Source organism: Melitaea cinxia, chromosome 5 (genome assembly GCF_905220565.1).
Source record: "Melitaea cinxia chromosome 5, ilMelCinx1.1, whole genome shotgun sequence".
Lineage (NCBI taxonomy): Eukaryota > Metazoa > Arthropoda > Insecta > Lepidoptera > Nymphalidae > Melitaea > Melitaea cinxia.
Window position 1 is genome coordinate 14,321,363 of NC_059398.1, and position 16,961 is coordinate 14,338,323.

At 34.5% G+C, this 16,961-nt stretch overlaps 1 protein-coding gene across 1 annotated transcript in view; it reads left to right on the top strand.

Moving 5' to 3' along the window:
• Window positions 1–16,733, top strand: part of LOC123653864 — a 124,721-nt gene extending 107,988 nt beyond the window's left edge. The window contains exons 7-17 of the mRNA XM_045589842.1: window positions 3,373–3,664; window positions 4,613–5,205; window positions 6,500–6,852; window positions 7,012–7,245; window positions 8,028–8,216; window positions 8,962–9,168; window positions 9,834–10,047; window positions 11,897–12,127; window positions 13,109–13,296; window positions 14,908–15,130; window positions 16,626–16,733. Coding sequence (XP_045445798.1) covers window positions 3,373–3,664; window positions 4,613–5,205; window positions 6,500–6,852; window positions 7,012–7,245; window positions 8,028–8,216; window positions 8,962–9,168; window positions 9,834–10,047; window positions 11,897–12,127; window positions 13,109–13,296; window positions 14,908–15,130; window positions 16,626–16,733 — 2,832 coding nt within the window. The remainder of the gene's footprint in view (window positions 1–3,372; window positions 3,665–4,612; window positions 5,206–6,499; window positions 6,853–7,011; window positions 7,246–8,027; window positions 8,217–8,961; window positions 9,169–9,833; window positions 10,048–11,896; window positions 12,128–13,108; window positions 13,297–14,907; window positions 15,131–16,625) is intronic.
• The last annotated feature ends 228 nt before the right edge of the window (window positions 16,734–16,961 follow it).

The following is a 16,961-nucleotide window of genomic DNA, read 5'->3' on the forward strand; positions in this document are numbered from 1 at the left end:
CGTGCGGTCTTAAGCACAGACTCTCGTTTTTTTCATGATATAAACCTTTTTAGACTTTAGTTGTTTTTTCTCAAAAATTGTTGTATTTTATATAACTAGGTCAGCAAATAAGCGTAAGGCTCGCCTGATGGTAAGAGATTACCGTTGCTTATAGACGTCTGCAATACCAGGAGCGTCGCAAGTGCGTTTTCAACCCTATGCCCAATTCCCGCCAGGAGCTCTGGTTACCTTACCCACCAACAGGAACACAACACTGGTGGAAAACAGTATTATTTCGCTATGATCTTCTGTAAGGTCAAAGTACTACCCCAGTTGGGCTAAATCATATTTAGAGCTGAAAATTTGCTACTGTGCCCTATCTCAGTTTTAATAAAATTATATTTGGTTATTTCATATCAATCTGGACGGTGACACTCGAGCGTGGCAAACGCGGTTTTCTATCGCGATTACGATAATTATGTATGACGGCTTATTTTTTTTATATTAACTGTTATAATTCCTTCACCTTTGGAGGACATAAATATGTATGAATTGTTTATATTTATATATGAGTATATGTGTATATGTGAATGTATGTAAGTGTGTAAGCAAATATATGTATGTATATATGTATGTATAATTTTATAATCTATTGTGATGTATTCTAATTTCTGTAACAATTATTTGTACACTTCTTAACCGCTTTTCTTTGCGCTGTCCTATACCCAAAGGTTGTCTGGAAGAAATCGCTCTTTTAGCGATAAGACCGCCTTGATACATCTTCTTCTAGTTATACTACTTTTGTTTGTATATTTTAATGGTGTGCAATAAAGAATATTATAATTATAATTTATTGTTACTGCTAGACCAATTTTTGGTTTCGGAAATAAATGCCTATTACAAACAAAACAAGAAAAATATATGCAGTAGACTCTTTGTAATACGTAAAATCGTTTGCACTCTTTTCATACGGAACCCTAAAAATGAAAAGCTTAATCTTTAAATTCAAAATTCAAGGCCACGCTGAGTCTGCAGTGTCAAAGGTATAATGCAGCCTTCAGTTATTCATAGCGAAGCTTCTCTTTCACGATTTTCGAGCCTCTAGGGCTATTATCGCAAACATTGAATGAGGTGCAGGCGAATTTTGTGGGAATATAAACTAAATAATTTAAATACAAATAAATAAAAGTATATAAAATTATTCCTATTTATATGAAATAGCTAGTAGGTATATTTAATTAGTTATATTTGTACCTAGGTAATGAAATATCACATATATTTCAAATGAAGTTGTATGTATCTATATATAAATGGAGCTTAACTTACATCATAATTTGACTACAAAGAGTAAAAACCGTTGTCCGATAATAACTGAGTAGCAGTAGTTTTGAGTTTTCTCAAGCTCGGTGAAATACCAAGACTATAATTGAAAACAAATATGTGTATTAATACAATTTATCGATCCAATCATGAATCGAACTTGCGACCGTCGGCATCAACGAAATTTTTTTGAAACAGATCCCACTACACCAGATCCGTCATTCCATGATCTGAATATCATGTATTGTACTATAACGTAAAATAAAATATGGACATCTAAATTTTAGGTATTTTTTTTTTGTGTTTCGTCGACTTAAAAAATTATTGAAAGTACACACGTTAACAATATATTTTTTTTATGTCACTAGGTCGGCAAACAAGCGTACGGCTCACCTGATGGTAAGCGATTACCGTAGCTTATAGACGCCTGCAACACCAGAAGCATCGCAAGCGCGTTACCGACCCAATCCCCAATCCCCGCAAGAGCTCTGGTCACTTTACTCACCAACAGGAACACAATACTGCTTGAAAACAGTATTATTTTGCTGTGATCTTCTGTAAGGTCGAGGTACTGCCCCAGTCGGGATGCTCCATATTTTGAGCAGGAAATTCCTGCTGTGCCCTACCTCAGTTATATGAGGTATATATAACAAAAACAGTTATATAGATACAGTACTGCTATGAAGGAAAATAGATACAATAAAAAAGACGAATTTACAGTTTAAATTTAATCCTAAATAAGAACTTCACACTTAACTCATTAGCTGTGCTCGCGACATTGTCCGCGTGAAATAAAAAAAAATGTTCAATTCGCAGGGTTACAAAATAAATAAATTTCTAGAATAAAAGTAGCCTAAGTTACTCCTTATTATATCAGCTATCTGCTAATGAAAGTCCCGTCAAAATCGGTCTAACCTTTTCAGTGATTAGCCAGAACAAATAGACAGACAGACAGATAAAAAATTAAAAAAAATGGTATTTTGGTATATGTACCGTGTATACATCCACATGCATTTAGTAAGAAGCGGTTATTTTAATATTACAAACAGACACTCCAATTTTATTTATTTGTATAAATGTTTAAATATAGATTATTAAGTTTAGAATGTCAGTCGAAATTTATTGACATGTATAAGTCGGCACCTGCGCTGTCGTAGGCAATTAGCAAGGAATTTATAAACAACAGATGCACCGAAAACGCCACCTAGCACATCGTTCGATACTCACCTACCCTCGCTCATTCTATTATTAGAGTCATTCGGACGTGTATACAATGAACGGTGCAACCACAGCTAAAGAGTCTTGGCTCTGACTTGGCACGTTGCACTTGTTGAATCCTGCTAGTAGTTTAACCTAGACTCTTTCAATAATTAATTTGAATAATTAATTATATTACGATCTATAATTTGGCTAGGTAGGGCGGACAATTTGAGCAGTGTGAACGGTGAGGGTTGATACGCATCTCAAAGGGGGCCTCCTAAAATCTACATCTAGGTCGCAAGTCCTAGGAACTGCTAAGAGTTTCTCCCACTGCCACACGATGGACCCGGCACCCGCACGGTGAATCCATCGAATACTAAGAAGTTTGTCTTCCCCCGTTAACTAATAACTATGCTGTGTACCTTACATAGGCAATTAACCCGTCTGACCTCCTTTCTTACATATGGATATAGATTTTGTTTGGTAAAAATGTAAATTTTTATTTTAGTCTGTTAATAAAAATAGATACCCGAACAAAACTGAAAATGTTGATTTATTCGAACACTATTGGATCTTTACAAAAAATATTTGCAAAAAAAATGTTATTAGGTTTTGTTTTATAAGCTTGATGTAAAATCTGAAATTGACCTTTGTTTGGGTTATATCTCTGTTTGAAATAACAAATTTTAAATGTAGCTATAAAAATATTTTTTGTTTCAAATAAAATGTGATGTGCCTTTTCATGTACATCAAATTTTGTTGTCTTTACTAGTTTTTGTTTTACGTGAAAGCGATTATAAAGAACGTTATATATACATACATAATGTTCATACTGAAATCGATTAATAATTAAAATCTTTTATTTGTTCTCAGATTTTATTCGACAGCTTCACTCTCGGTCGCTTTACCTCTTTCACTGATGACGGATGTCCGGATGGCTATATGCAAATACAGGAAGCCAGTCGACCCCAAGTCGGAGGGTCGTGGTGTGGGACCTCTTGGGGTCCATCGATATATTACAGCGAGACGAAATCTATTACGCTTATAATACGCTTACTACATTTATCAAAAGAACAGAATAATTATAATTTTGATTTTCGAATGGCTTATAAAGTTTTGAGGAAGGAATACGCAACGGTTAGATACGGAGGAACACCACCATCAGGTATAATTTTTCATAGTATATTTGATTATAATTAGTTTTCTAATTAGCTATGTGTTTTGTCAGGATTCATGTAGTAGGTTTCGGGTGAGAAGTTATTTACCACTAACTGTTCCTGCGACATCGTCCGCGTGGAATAGTACTTTGAACAGTATTTTTCGTATATATCACTTGATTTATTTTGGATAAGAAACACCGTCGTTTGGGTATTTACATGTTCAACGTGATTATTTAAATTAGCATAACTTTTTAAGTGAAGCATACTACAATATATTAGTGAAAACCACATCTAAATCGGATAAGCTGTTGTTGAGATTAGCCTACACAAATGCACAGACAAACAGACAAAAATTCTAACAATAATTGTTTTGGGTACTATTTGCGTTGATAAAGGTCCCGATGATATTTTTCTTGTATATTTTTCATGTATAGACAGCGTTACATTTTTATTATATGTATTGATGAAGTGAAAGTGAAAAAGTGACTGACGAATATTTTATTATAATATTCAAATTTTTTTTAAAATGTATATCGTAACCCACTTAATATGAAACCTAAAATTATATACTTCTTTCATTTTTCATTTAGCAATTGTTTTATTTCTTATATTTTTATATTATACGAACAAAATGTAATTGTATTTCGATATGTAATTAATTAAATTATATAATATGGCGTTAAATAGCATTCAACAAATACTTGCATAGATAACTATTATAAAGAATAAAATATGATTCTCTTGGTATTAATTAAGTTCTCAATGTTTTAGTAATTAATTAAACTACTGCAATTATTTAATACTAACCTCATTTTCTATTATAATATAAATTATTTAAATCTGTTCTTTACTATATTATTGTATTAGTTTATTCTAGTAATATCAACTTAACTGTACCGCAGTATTTTTTTATATTCGTAAGTCAATTTCTTATTTGATATTACTCTTTTTAGAGCGACCATTTTTCAAACTCAGACCGATGTTATATCCCGTAAACATATCACGCGGAGAAGATACGAACGTGGGTAGGACGACAAAAACACCAGAGTATTACCTCGGGGATTTGATCTCGGGGACTTACTGCTCTCGGATCTTCAGTGACTGCGATCGTAAAAATTGTAGATTACAGTCGCCGAACTTTCCCGGCGTCTACCCCCGAAATCTTACATGTTATTATGCGGTACGTCAGCATGAAGTACCGCAAGGAAAACACGCCTTGATTGTCGTAAAGCAACCGAACGGTCAGTTGGTTTCAATAAGAAGTCAGAAAGCACTTTACGCCCCTTCGCAAAACGATAGGGAAAACAATGGACGAGAATTGAAATTTTGGCAACAATGTGATGAAGTACAAGATTACGTAACAGTTTACGATGGTTATACAACGAGGGATCCAGTTATTTTGAGATTTTGTGGCGGAGGCGTGTCTGTACCAGAAGCAATATCGAGCGGTCCTGAATTACTTGTAGAATTTACTACTTCACCATTTGGAACATTTCTACAACCAGCTACATCGCAATCTCTTCACGGCTTTCAGCTTGAAGTCGAGGTAAAAAATAATTTTAACTTTATTCCTTCCATATAAAATCAAAAGTATTTCCTTCTAATAAATTTATTTTAGCGAAAGTCTCTTTCATTTGCTATGAGATAGAGAACCAGCGTATAGTGGCCTCAGAGACAATCTATTATCATTACTGCGACTAGATCGAACATGCTACGTGCAAAGCGGCCTTAAAATCATTAAGCCAACAACGATTGCGGTTTTCCCTGAGGCTTCTATTGCTATACGTTACGTAAGCCTTAAATGTGATTACACTTTTTCGACATTTTTGGACATAGAATCGTATACTGCATTTATACTAGAAGCTAACAGAACTTTATTTTGGATAATCCATTATATGTAGTGCAACTACTATTTATTGTACTGTTTCTATATGAGATACAAAGTTGTAAATTATAAAATTTATTTCGCCATAACTATACTAGGTAATGAATGAAATTCGCGTAAACATTATAAAACCTATAGTACCTATATTGATCTATTTTTTTTTTAATTTTTTTTTATTGGGAAAAACATACAAAATAGTACATTCCTACAGAACGTAACACTTACAAATTTTTCTAACAAGTTTTCACTAATAATTATAACAATAATACAATTAGCAAAATAATTTGGAGTGAAATAACAAAAATTTTAAAGACATTAAAAAATATAAAAGATACAAAGCAATTAGACGTATTATTTTTCCTCTCAAGACTTTTTTTCAAGAACAACATCTTTCAGGAAAAAAAGTTGTTGACTTTCTAACGTAATAAGAAACTAACATTTGAAAAATCATAAAGCTTCGTTTTAATTTTATTTTTATAGATTTGTTTTATTAATTTGTCTTAATTTTGTATATTTTCTGGGGTCTATTTTGTGTTTTATAAAGAATTCTGTTTTCTATAACAGTTTTAAAGTTTTAAAAAATAGTTGAGGAGATTAAATAAGAACTAAAGATCAAAAATTATTATGTAATTCTATTTATTAATCATTAGTAGTTAAAGTATATGTTTCAAGAACTTTAGTATTAGCAAACAATAATAAATCAGAGTCCGCGGACATTGTTTGGGGCTTAGCCAAAGTGTAATTAGTAAGTAGGCTCGCACGGTCACTCCTAAGGGGGCAAGTAAATTCTGCAGACGCATTGTTTCAATTTAGAACCTTTACTCATTTTATATGTAGATTATTATCCATTAGTGTTCACGCATTACACTGAGAATATATATTGCTTAGTTCTGACCCTTGATTCAAAAACTAGCTCGAAAAGGCAAATAAAAAATTGAATAATTTGGTATTTCAGGTTAGGTTTGTTGATCAGCAATCTCCTACATATGCAAAAAATAAAAGAGCATGCGAATTTTGGATAAGAGGAACAGGGAGAGGAATACTTGAACATCCCCAACATTCGCTTCCACCAAACACAACATGTCTTTACCACATGCAAGGAATTGATACATCAGGACCCTCGGGAAGAAACATTATTTACAGGAGGCAATTTTCGGCGCCCCGATTTAGGGTCTGGTTCTCGGTATTAAAATTTTACGTGACCAATGCTATCAATCCAAATTTGCCGGAGGATGAGTATTGTGGAAGTCATTTGAATATATGGGATGGCCCGATGAAAATTTCGCCCGGATGTAACGATATATTTTGGTAAGTACCTATTTTCAATAATAAAACCTTTTTTATCGTTAATATTACTTGAACGAAAATTTCCTCAATATTTGCACAAAAATGTGTAATACTAAACTGCAGTAAGAGAGAAATAATATATGATATTTGTTTTAATTTACGACATTTAATTCATTCCAGTGATAAAGAAAGATCCGTGCAAATGTCGCGAGCTACGTCCCCACAAACAGTCATAGTTGGACGACCTCCCATGAATGCTACATTGGTTGCAAGATTCTGTCGAGAGCGAGCGCCGCGAACGTGTGAACATGCGTTATTACGAAGATCTAGAGCATGTGCTCGAACAGAAAGTTTCCTGTCTAAAGGAGACTCGTTGACTTTGGAATTAAAGTTGACACAGGGAACTGCACTGAAGTAAGTTCCTTTAACTGAAATGGTCACGTTGAAATAAAAAAAAACAACATGCTACTACTTTACTGTATTTGAGACAATTACGTTACACGTTACAATTTCCAGTCCAGTTATGTTTTAAAGGTTTATTTTGATTTATAGGTAAAATTTAGGAAAAAAAAATGGTGTTCATTTTGTAGTACACGGGCTAAAATTAGCTAACTATGCTAGAATAGCCACATAAAATTGTTCAATTGTTACTTATATAAGTAACAATTAAATATTTTTGCATACGACTTCGTTTGAGAAGTTTCGAGAGAGATCGTGTTTTCTTGTAAATTTTTTACAAACTTTTAAATCATTTTATCCAAGTTGTATCGTGATGCTAGTGATAAAGATTTGGCAGAAGATTATATAGAATTAATTTTAATACCTTTTAGTGACCTGTACGGCATTTACCTTCGTTCTATACCACTCCCACTTCCACTATAATTCAATAATAATAAATAATTATTATTCTAATTCTGATTCTGATTACGATTTTAATTTTATTATTTATTTTTCCTTTTTTAATTGTTGTTGTTTACATGATATTTCAAATGTTTTTTCACTTTGTTACTGATATACTATCAAGTCAGTAACATATATATGTTATTGAACACTTTAAATACTTTTTAAGGTGAATAATAATAAGCTTATATGATATTTTTATTTAGACTAACATTCAAGAAAAAAATATCCATATATAATAAATACAAATCATGCTATGTACATTTAAAAATTTACCCTTAAATTTTCTATTCTAGACCAGTGTTTTTCAAGGCACTATATGAATTTGTTGATCTCCATCAAGACGGCGAGCCTTGGGGTCGGGGACCATGTTCACGTCGCTTCGTATCGAGATCTTTTCCCGAAGCTCCACCGGATCCTCCTGTTACTTTTTCATCTCCAAGAGATGTCTTCTTGTACGGTAGAGGCGGTGCAAGAAACATAAGGTATTTTTTTTAATTTTTAGATTAAAAATAATGTAGGTATTAGTCTATACCCGATTATTTACTACAAACAATTGAGTATAACTTGTAACTGACAAACGTAAATCTTTGCGGACTTGTATCTTGTTCCTCAGTTAAAAAAAAAATTTTTCAACGCTATTTAACTCGCTTCCATTCCTTCCAGGAAATTTTTTCTATCGTATTAAAGTGTGTTTTTTTTTTTCTTTTGGGACAAAAAACAGTCTTACAATATATTTTAATTTACAAATGGCTTGACAAATTCCTTATTGTGAAACAAATATTGATGTCCACGTCCGCATACGAAAGAAAAAATATATTTAAAAATATATCTGTTGGCATAGTATAATAGTAATGTTTTTTTATCCATCAGTTAGGTATAATTTTTTATTCAATTTATAAACTGCATCATGAAGCGATGTGTCCTTGTCTGTGAGCGACCGTATGTGTGTGTTGTATGAGCGTGCCTCTGCCATCCCTACGACTAAGGGTCTTGGGATGGGGTAAAATTTACCATTGTGAAATAAGATATAAAACAGTAGACATGGTTCAGAAAAAGTTACCGGTGAGAAGGTATAATTGACGAAGATAATTATGAATTTTAGTGACTTAGTGACTTTAATAAATAAAATAACACTTTAATTTTTTTTTTCTTCTACAAGGATAACCAATAACGAATGCTTTAAACCAGCACGAGTGAACTAATAGTTATATTATTTATCCATTCCAGTTGCACATATCGTTTTGAAGCAAATCCAGGAGAGGTGGTACGTCTTCGTGTGTGGGGTGTTCGTAATGGAGGGAGGCTCTGTAGGTCCGTCCACTCAGCACACTCGCCGTGGTTCAGATGTGGCGGTACTCCCACTGCTGCTGTGAGAATATTTGAGAGGCCTTGGAGAGACAGTGGTCCGGGCGTTCCGAGGGATTGTTTGTGCAGGTTAGTTTGATAAACATTATTGTGAGGAGGTTTGGAAAAAGATACCCAATTATCAGATTCAAAAAATAATAAAAGAAACCGATAAAATAACACCCGTCAAGGCATAGAATAGACTAGACATAGAACTCTTTCTCCATTACTCATTAGTCCTTCAACTAAAAGAAACTCAAAATATAAAAGTTAATAAAAGTAACCTATATATAATTTTAGATACTTATTATTTATTGTGAATAAGACTATGAAAATGACTCGCTTCAGCCTGTAATATCCCACTACTGGGCATAGGCCTCTTTCCCCATGTAGGATAAGGATCAGAGCTTAATCCACCACGCTGCTCCAATGCGGGTTGGCGGATATATTCCCGGGACCGACGGCTTAACGTGCTCTTAGAGGCACGGTGGGGAAACCCATAAGGACTGCACAAACACCCAGACCACGGCAAACACCTGTATGGCCAATACAAATATTGTCATGTGCGAGGATCGAACCCTGACAGTTGCGCCAGCGCAACAGGCACAATCCATGGCTGTGACCGTTGTGTCAATGCGGCGTCCGTCGCGTACGAGAAAATGATAATCTAATAAGCAAAATTTTCTAGGTGTGCTTTTTAAATATTTCTCTAGTATTTATTTCTTTATGAAGCATGTCACGTCTATTGTTTCCAGTGACGTCACAGATTATGAATTTACATCAACATCGATGGTCGCCGAATTAAAATTCGATGTAGTCAATATGTCGGCCACTGATGACTTTCGCTCGTTTGGATTCGAAGCATCGGTCGAGTTTATTCGGCTGGATAGTGTCTGTGATAGTACACATAGAGTTTATGGCGCTAGTGGAGAAATAAGACTTTCGGTACATACACCTTTAGCAGATTCAGTAAGTAGCTTATTTTAATATATCTAAACATATGAAAATAATCAAGTAACAGTGTGTTTGACTGAACGTGCTAATATAGAAGTATCGACACTGTATTGTCAATGTAATTACCAGCTCATGATAGTCCTACTGCTAGTCAAAGGTCTCTTATCTAATGAAGGAGAAGAGTTCAAATTAATTTCAGTAGAATTAAAGTCGCTATACTGCTATACTTCAAGTTGACCAATATTCATCTCTTAGAATTGTTTCCATAGCATGGAATTTTCCATACGATGAAAACATATGCTCCTGTACCACGGAGCGTAAATTTAATATTGAAAAAAAAAATTGACTCAATAATTATATTTTTACATACTACTAAATAGTGGGTGTTTTTTATTGAGGTATAGAACTTTAAGTTGGCATCACTTTTTTAACTGGCGGCCATTTTGTCAGCTGTCAAGTGATTAATATTTAGTTTGGTTTGCCATTTCATCATGAACAGGTTGACAAAAGAACAACGCTTGCAAATCGTGCAAATTTATTTCGAAAATAATGGTTCAGTTCGCGAAGTTTACTGCAAGCTCCGTCCATTTTATGATCGACATAATCGTCCATCAGAGCAATTAATTCGGTTAACCATGGATCGTTTTCGCACTACGTTTACTCTATGTGATAATACGCATCCGCAGAGACGTCGAACAGTGCGCACCGAAGAAACAATTGCCGCTGTAGAGCAAAGTGTTGAAGAGGACCCGAATGAATCGATTCGCCACCGTGCACAGCAATTGGAGCTTTGTCCATCAACTTTATGGAAGATTTTGCGCAAAGATCTTGGCTTGCGACCTTACAAGATCCAGCTTGTGCAAGAATTAAAGCCGCGAGACCATGCAATGCGTCGTGATTTTGGTGTTTGGGCCGAAAATGAGATTGATCTCGATGCTGATTTTCATCGCAAAATTTTGTTCAGTGATGAGGCTCATTTTTGGTTGAATGGCTACGTCAACAAGCAAAATTGCCGCATTTGGAGTGAAGAGAATCCACATGAGACCCTTGAGACGCCATTACATCCACAAAAACTGACTGTTTGGTGTGCTCTATGGGCTGGTGGAGTCATTGGGCCATACTTCTTCCGAAATAATGCTGGAGAGTCAGTTACCGTTAATGGAGACCGGTATAGAGCCATGATAACCGACTATTTTGTTCCCGAATTGGATGGCATGAATGTGGATGAGTTGTGGTTCCAACAAGACGGCGCTACATGCCACACAGCGCACGTCACAATCGATTTATTGAAGGAAACATTCGATGAGCGCATAATTTCGCGGAATGGACCTGTCAATTGGCCACCAAGATCGTGTGATTTGACACCATTGGATTATTTTCTTTGGGGATATGTGAAGTCGCTCGTCTACGCCAACAAACCAGAAACGTTAGGGGACTTGGAAGCCAACATTCGTGGCGTTATTGCCAACATACGGCCCCATATGCTCGAAAAAGTGGTTGAAAATTGGACCTGTAGAATTGGCTTTATTCGAGCCAGCCGCGGCGGCCACATGCCCGAAATCATATTTAAACGTTAATGGCATAAAATTATCCTTCCAATAAAGCCAAATTGATGGACATTAAAACGATTTTCTTGTGTTTTATTTCAATTCGAAGTTCTATACCTCTAAAAAAAACACCCGGTACAAATTGTGTTGTGAATTTTTAGTTTTTTGTATATTCCTTTTTTTATTATTATTATTATTTTTTCTTGCTTGTTTCTTTTTCTTTTATGTTACTTGTATTGTTTTTGGTTGTACAATAAAGTATATTTGTATTGTATTGTATTGTATACAATGACAACATTTGCTATCTATTTTTCCAGGAACGTTGCGAAAATCGTCCTTGGTTAATAGACCCTGCACCAGGACGCTACCTTTATATTCAAATTCAAGGAAGTATTATCAAGGAACCCGAATTAGATAACTTTACTCTTCTAAACAATATCACAGTAGCACCAGATTTGAGTCACATGTGTCGAACGCCAAATCGTATAGCAGTGTACGCTGGAGGATTGACACCAATATTTATATGTCCCAAGCCTCTAGATGAACAGGTAAATTAATTAGGACTAATTTCTTCTGCGATTTTATGTAAATGATTTCATTTGTGCGTGACGGGATGTAATTTTGATAACTTTATATATTTTTATAATTATTTAAGTCACGTATCTTGTACTTAAGTCTAAACCTTTCTAAAGTCATTGTATAGGTTTTACATATGAAAACTATACATTTAATAACTACAATATTTCATTTTTAGTCTTAAACGTGTATAATCTCTGAAAGACCTTTACTCCATGGGAAAGGTCAAGACCATTAACAACTGTTATTATTTCGCTAAAGATAATCTGATTATAGTATTCTATTTGATACTAAAATATGCAAATTTATTGCAAAACAACGCAACTTTTAGTTGGTTAAAATAATTTTACTCCTATCGACTGGAATGCCAATAACATAAAACACTGCAATTTTTGCGCTACAGATTATTTGATAATCACTAAAATTATTTAAAACGGAATATTTATCATGTTTTTTTTATTTTTATTTTTTATTTTGGTGAGCTCGATATTTCGACATTATCTACGAATGTCTTGTTCAAGAGACTGAAGTTTGAGGGTAGATGTTGACGATATTAGAAGTTTCCAAACCGGACTACCTCGTTTCTAGTACGATTGCTGCGTAAAAAAAGTAAATATCCCGTTTTAAATAATTTTAGTAATGAAAATATCCTTGTTAATTTAAAAAATATCTGATAATCGTTTCAAATCTAATACTATTAAACGAGCAATTGTTGTATATATATATTTTTTTGATTTTTGATTTTTTATATTTATTTATATTTTTTATCATTCGCGGTAAAAATATACTATTCATATTCTATAAATATGTAATTCATATTTAAATATGATTTCCAAAAAACACGATTTACTAAAAATACTGAGCTCGGTCACTCAGGTACACTTTCCTCCTAATCTTCGCGAATCGTGATTCTATTAGTTCGGTAAAGTAATGTTTTTCTGTTATATTTACAGGAGGATGAAGTAGTGGAAGTATTCTCAGAAGGTTGGTCTAAGGACGTCGATCCTCTGGCTCGACACGTCCTTGCCCCCCCACCTTCTCCAGACCGCTTCGACCTCGACTGGCCGAGATCTCTCTCCGTTGAACTGATAGCTGTTGAGTCTGGATCATATTATGTCACGTGGTTGGAACTTTCGAGAAGGTTTGCGAATTTTTGGTTAAGCTGATGTTCATTTTATAATGTTATCATCACTTGTGGAAAATAATGTTTCTACGTGACATTGGCGAAATCATCTGTGCTCCTTTGGCACTATTGAAAGCCATTAACCCTAAAAAAGAAGAAGAAGAAAATTATGTTGTCATGTCATTGCTTTCATTAGACAATGTTAACATTTAAATATTAAATACTTTTAATAGTAATTAATTATCAAATTTCCGTTCAATCGGCTTTTGCTGCTTGCGTTGATTGTTAGGTAATTTGACAACATCACTAACATTGGGGATATTGCAGAAGCCTTTAAATAATAATTAACACGAGTGGGAAGACGCTCCTTTCCTTTAATAGTGGCCAGCTTAAAAACTGTGAGGAAATTAATACCCACACATGAACACAAATCGGTACTATTTTATACGAAAGTTAATCAGGTTTCATTTATTTATTTATTTATTATACAAACAACATCCACGGGCCTGCTATTTTTACCTCATTCATCATGTATATTTTTTTACAATAGTTTAACTTCAGATCATACATTTGGTTTCAATTTTTTTTATACAAACAACATCCACGGGATCTTAGTTGCCCATGCCATTTTTACGTCATTCATCATGCACATTTTGTTTACACTAGTTTAACTTCAGACCAGCACTTCTAAAACTGTCTAGAATTCCTAAGATGATCCGACACTGACAGCTTTTCGTTGTTTTAATGATATTAAATATGTAATAAATAAATCAAACATATAATAAATATACTAAATATATAATAGTACATGCCTGTTTGTTTGTTTGTTTTACCACATTAGTATACATACATATATAACTAAACTATTACTACTAAGACTGAATTCGCTATTGGATCGTGATTCGTTTCGTTCATTATGAGGTACCTTCACTATCATCTTTGCTCCTATCATTGCACTTACTGAGGAATTGTTTTATGTTATGAGGTACTTTCATTGACATCTTTGCTCCTATCATTGCACTTACTGAGGAATTGTTTTATGTTATGAGGTACTTTCATTGACATCTTTGCTCCTATCATTGCACTTACTGAGGAATTGTTTTATGTTATGAGGTACTTTCATTGACATCTTTGCTCCTATCATTGCACTTACTGAGGAATTGTTTTATGTTATGAGGTACTTTCATTGACATCTTTGCTCCTATCATTGCACTTACTGAGGAATTGTTTTATGTTATGAGGTACTTTCATTGACATCTTTGCTCCTATCATTGCACTTACTGAGGAATTGTTTTATGTTAAGAGGTACTTTCATTGACATCTTTGCTCCTATCATTGCACTTACTGAGGAATTGTTTTATGTTATGAGGTACTTTCATTGACATCTTTGCTCCTATCATTGCACTTACTGAGGAATTGTTTTATGTTATGAGGTACTTTCATTGACATCTTTGCTCCTATCATTGCACTTACTGAGGAATTGTTTTATATTATGAGGTACTTTCATTGACATCTTTGCTCCTATCATTGCACTTACTGAGGAATTGTTTTATGTTATGAGGTACTTTCATTGACATCTTTGCTCCTATCATTGCACTTACTGAGGAAGGCTTGTATGATTCTTTCCAGGCAACCGAGTGACCGTGGCGGAGTGTTCGCGTTATCCGGCGAATGTCAGTACCGCTGCCCGTCCCTCGACGCCTGCATAGAGCCGTCCCTGTGGTGCGACGGCATCGCGCAGTGTCCGCACGGCGAGGACGAGCGCCTGTCGCAATGTTCCGCGCTATTACGCGTACCGGCGCACTACGCTGCGGCGATACTAGCCTTTACCGCACTCTCTGCGTTCGCCTGTGTTAGTATTATTGAAGTGAAACTTCCTTACGCACTGGGAATTCTAAACATTTTTGAATATCATATCAAAACTTGACCGCTCCAGCGGGGTTCGAACCCGCGTCTCCGACTTGCCGTGTCGGCGCTCTAGCCAATTAAGCTATGGAACGATGTACCCGCTAGAGCGAAATTTTTGTTATGATGATTTTTATATTCGGTTTAAGCGAACCGTGGCGCCGTCTATAGTGAGTTATTTACAGAGATCCGTAACTATTCAAAGTTTCATATTACAATGAAAATCTTTGACAGGAGACGACACCATTACCTTAACCGGCTTAAACCGAATATAAAAATCATCATATCAAAAATTTCGATCTAGAGGGTACATCGTTCCATAGTTTAATTGGCTAGAGCGCTGACACGGTCAGTCGGAGACGCGGGTTCGATCCCCGCTGGAGCGGTCAATTTTTGATATGATATTCAAAAATGTTTAGAATTCTTTACGCACGTTTTACTTGGGAAGTGAACTGGTGAATGCGTGACGAGAGCGTTACGATAAGTGTGATCGGGTGAGGTGAACGGAAGTTCAGAAGAGATATAAGTTATTTGAAGCTAAATAAGCTTTACTTCAGTCGTGTGGTCTAAATCACAATATATTTTTTTTTAATTTTATAAACTTGTTTAAAAATGGTTTTAAACGATACATTATATATTATAGCATATAATTTTACTTACACATGTATACACCATTCATTAAGCTCCGACCCTTCGTCTACATGGAAACGAAAACCTATGTCCAGCAGCGAGATTTTACAGGCTGAATCGATCAATCTGTTTATATTATGCAATGATGTAAAATAATAGCAAGTATGTAATCTCGCTTCAATCAAACATTTTGACTGTTCTTTTGGAATGTTTTTGTATTTGGAGTAATAAGGCAATTGTAATTAATAGAACTTCAATTGAATTAGCGCCTGAAAAAAAATTCGGCTCAAACGTATATGAGTCGTTAATTATTATTATTTTTTTTTTTTAGATAAATCGTCACATTATTTATTTATTAATAAAAAAGTATTTATGAGAGTATTTCACAAAAATAAGTTTCCCATTTTAGAAAAGCTTACATATTTTCTACTCTATTTTATTAGTAAAATCCAATCAAATTTATCTCTACCCAAATCACTTTAATAATAATCTAGAATAGATCAATACGTGAAGCAGAAACTTTTTACCTCTTTTTACGAAAATTGAGTGGACGGAGGACTATGACATTTCCCACACTTATAGTTTATATAAAGGAGTGCAGAATAATAATATATTTTTTTTGCATTTTTTAATTATGCATAAAAATACATTCAATCAATAAAAAAAACACACTGTATTTGACACACATACGCATATATACTCTTGTGTTTAATGTTCAAACTTATAAAATTAATTATGGTCGTATTCTGACCACTGGACGACCACTGATTTTATTGAAAACTGTCACTAAATATTCTATTTTAATATTACAGATAGCAGTAACGCGTTCCTGTCGAAGACGTCGTTCTGCACTCCAACAGCGCCTCAAAAGTCTCTCCTCGGACACGGCGATATTCGACGAAAAAGAAGTGATTTGCTGACCAAGCGAGGACTCTGTGCGATACGTCGAAGTCGATAGAGTCACCACGGTGTGACTGACTTCTAGCACAGAGTCTCTGAAAGTAAGTATGTTGTTGCTCATCTCCTGAATAGGTTCAGATGTCTGAAACGAAGCTGTACGAATTCGAACGTAACTTAACCTCGGTCGAGATAAACTTATTCAAAACAAGTTCTTAAAGCTAAGATGAGGGATATTATTAAATCATAAT